Consider the following 2,440-nt stretch of genomic DNA (forward strand, 5'->3'; position numbering starts at 1 on the left):
CAATAAATAAATTTTAAAACGTTTTTTAATGGAAATTATTTTTCTTTCTAATTTTGTGAGATTTACTTTTCTCAATATCGCTCAATATTGAAAAATATTAAATTAGAAAAATAAAATGGTTAACATAACCTCACTTTTTTGTCACAATGATACAAGTTGATTGCTAAAAAAAAACTAAAAAAACACCAGAAAATATTTACAAAATAAATGTAAATATATTTTTAAATGTTAATTTAAGTGAACATTAATATCATTTTCATTTTTGTGTGATTGGAATTCAAAATATTCGAAAATAACTAAATCAAAAAGTGTGCAACATAGCCTCACTTTCAATTACGCAATTGTTGTAATAGCGTTTTTAAAGCAAATAAATTAGTTTTTAAACTTAAAAAAACATTGAAAGAAGTAACGAATTTGGGGTATCATTAAGGTTTATAAAAAATATAAATTACTCTGTACAGTGCGGTACAGCTTTAAAAAATTTTTTTATGTCATTAATTTTTTTATCCTTCTGTTTCCGAATCTACTGAAGCGCACCCTCATAACATTAAAGTAAATTAATCTGTCCCAAAGTGTTATGTTTCTATTTGTATTGGACGTCTAATAAATTGCGTAATTGAAAGTGAGGCTATGTTGCAATCAACTTGTATCATTGTGACAAAAAAAGGTTATGTTAACCATTTTATTTTTCTAATTTAATATTTTTCAATATTGAGCGATATTGAGAAAAGTAAATCTCACAAAATTAGAAAGAAAAATAATTTCCATTAAAAAACGTTTTAAAATTTATTTATTGTTATTTTTTTAAATTATTTTTCTGTACTTTTTAAATGGATTTTTGTTATTGTGAATATGCGAGCGCCATCTGTTAGATGCAGCACAAAACATTGATTTGATTTAATGCAATCAGGGAGGGCGTCAGTGTTTTCGGTCACAAAATTTATATGGGAATTCCTATAATAGACCACGGCTATGACATCAGTCAACAGATATTGCTCAAAAACTAATCAGCTCGTCTTCTCGCAGTTCCCAATCATCAAAAAAAAGTCCAAGAAAGCGATCTGGGCGCGCGCGCTCGTTCCACCAAAAAATTGCACTTGTTGAAATAATTTTTATTTAGTTCGATCGCTTTTCATTACAATCAGCAAATATAAACTTAGAATGACATAATCTCAAATGTTCATGAAATTTGACAAATCATTAAGTTCGTCAATCAAATGAAATAAAAACACCATTATATTGAGATAGTGAATTAGACGTATTTAATGTCGATCTTTGTATGCATGTCGAGTAATGTGCCTCTCATCATCAGCAACACGACTAAAAACCGAACTCAAAAATATATACAATTGTCATATCAATAATCATAAGAGTGCAAAAAATCGAATTACAAATGATAATAAAATGAGACAAAATAAAATGTCTTACATCCGTAAGATGAACTTTTCCGCACTGTGATCCAGAACATTCATTTATTACATATCTTTTACCGTAGATATGAATTCATGAGAAATCTTAATCTGACATTAGTTTTGCGATACAAATGATTTCTGATTCTGATACATTCAATGCCTGTATGATATCGTTATCATGAAAAAATTTACAGGGGTTAAAATACAATTGAGTGGTACCTTCCATACAAAATTTTCGTTTTTGAGCGAAAAATCCAAAATTTTGTATGGGAGGTATCCCTAATACGCATTGAAATTTCTTTAAATTCTCAGAATGTTATTTTTGTGTGAGAATAACCTGTGCAAAGTTTCAGCTCATTACGATATCATACAGGCATGGCTTCCATACAAAAATCCAATTCTTTTGAAATGTTGGTATGAAAAGTGTGTCGAAATATATTTGTATCGCAAAAATAACGTCATATTCGGTTTTATCGTACCCAAAAACCCCCCAATACACATTTTTGAGTGTTTAAATATACATTAAATATCACTCTTGGAAGAAAAATTGAATTTTTCCCAGGGACCGCCATGGGCATCACACCAGACATGACACTTCACTCTATCAACCAAATTCGCTCAAAATCTAATGGTTTCTATTCTCCGGCACCCCCAATCATCCTGTGAAGTCAGATTTTGATTTACTTTTCTTGTTTGAAAGTTATCGATTTAACACATTTTTGCGCACAGCGTACAGGGTATCACGCACATACATTCGGACATCGAAAAAACGCTAGATTCGTGTGTTCATCATTTACTCGTTTCATCATTTTCACGTAGCTTTTTCATTTCATTAATTTGTTAAATTCATTGAGTTTACTTTTATTTCTAGGTGAAATTGATCAAATCAAGAAGCTCTTGGAAAAAGGGGCAAGTATTAATGCAGAAGATGAAGATAAAGGAACACCACTACATGTAGCTGCATCATTTGGTAATATTGCAAACTATCTACTCGAATTATTAATTCCCTTTTATGTTTGATAATTTGC

General features: G+C 29.9%; 1 protein-coding gene across 1 annotated transcript in view; it reads left to right on the forward strand.

Moving 5' to 3' along the window:
- Positions 1 to 2,283: 2,283 nt before the first annotated feature.
- The window catches only part of LOC116343123 (serine/threonine-protein phosphatase 6 regulatory ankyrin repeat subunit B-like), a gene marked incomplete at its 5' end in the record, with an annotated part of 601 nt that continues 444 nt past the window's right edge, over positions 2,284 to 2,440 (forward strand). The window contains one exon of the mRNA XM_031771033.1: positions 2,284 to 2,366. Within this exon, the coding sequence (XP_031626893.1) occupies positions 2,284 to 2,366 (83 nt within the window). The remainder of the gene's footprint in view (positions 2,367 to 2,440) is intronic.

The sequence above is a fragment of the Contarinia nasturtii genome, unplaced genomic scaffold (assembly GCF_009176525.2).
Source record: "Contarinia nasturtii isolate CC-2019 unplaced genomic scaffold, AAFC_CNas_1.1 Cnas_scaffold_942, whole genome shotgun sequence".
Lineage (NCBI taxonomy): Eukaryota > Metazoa > Arthropoda > Insecta > Diptera > Cecidomyiidae > Contarinia > Contarinia nasturtii.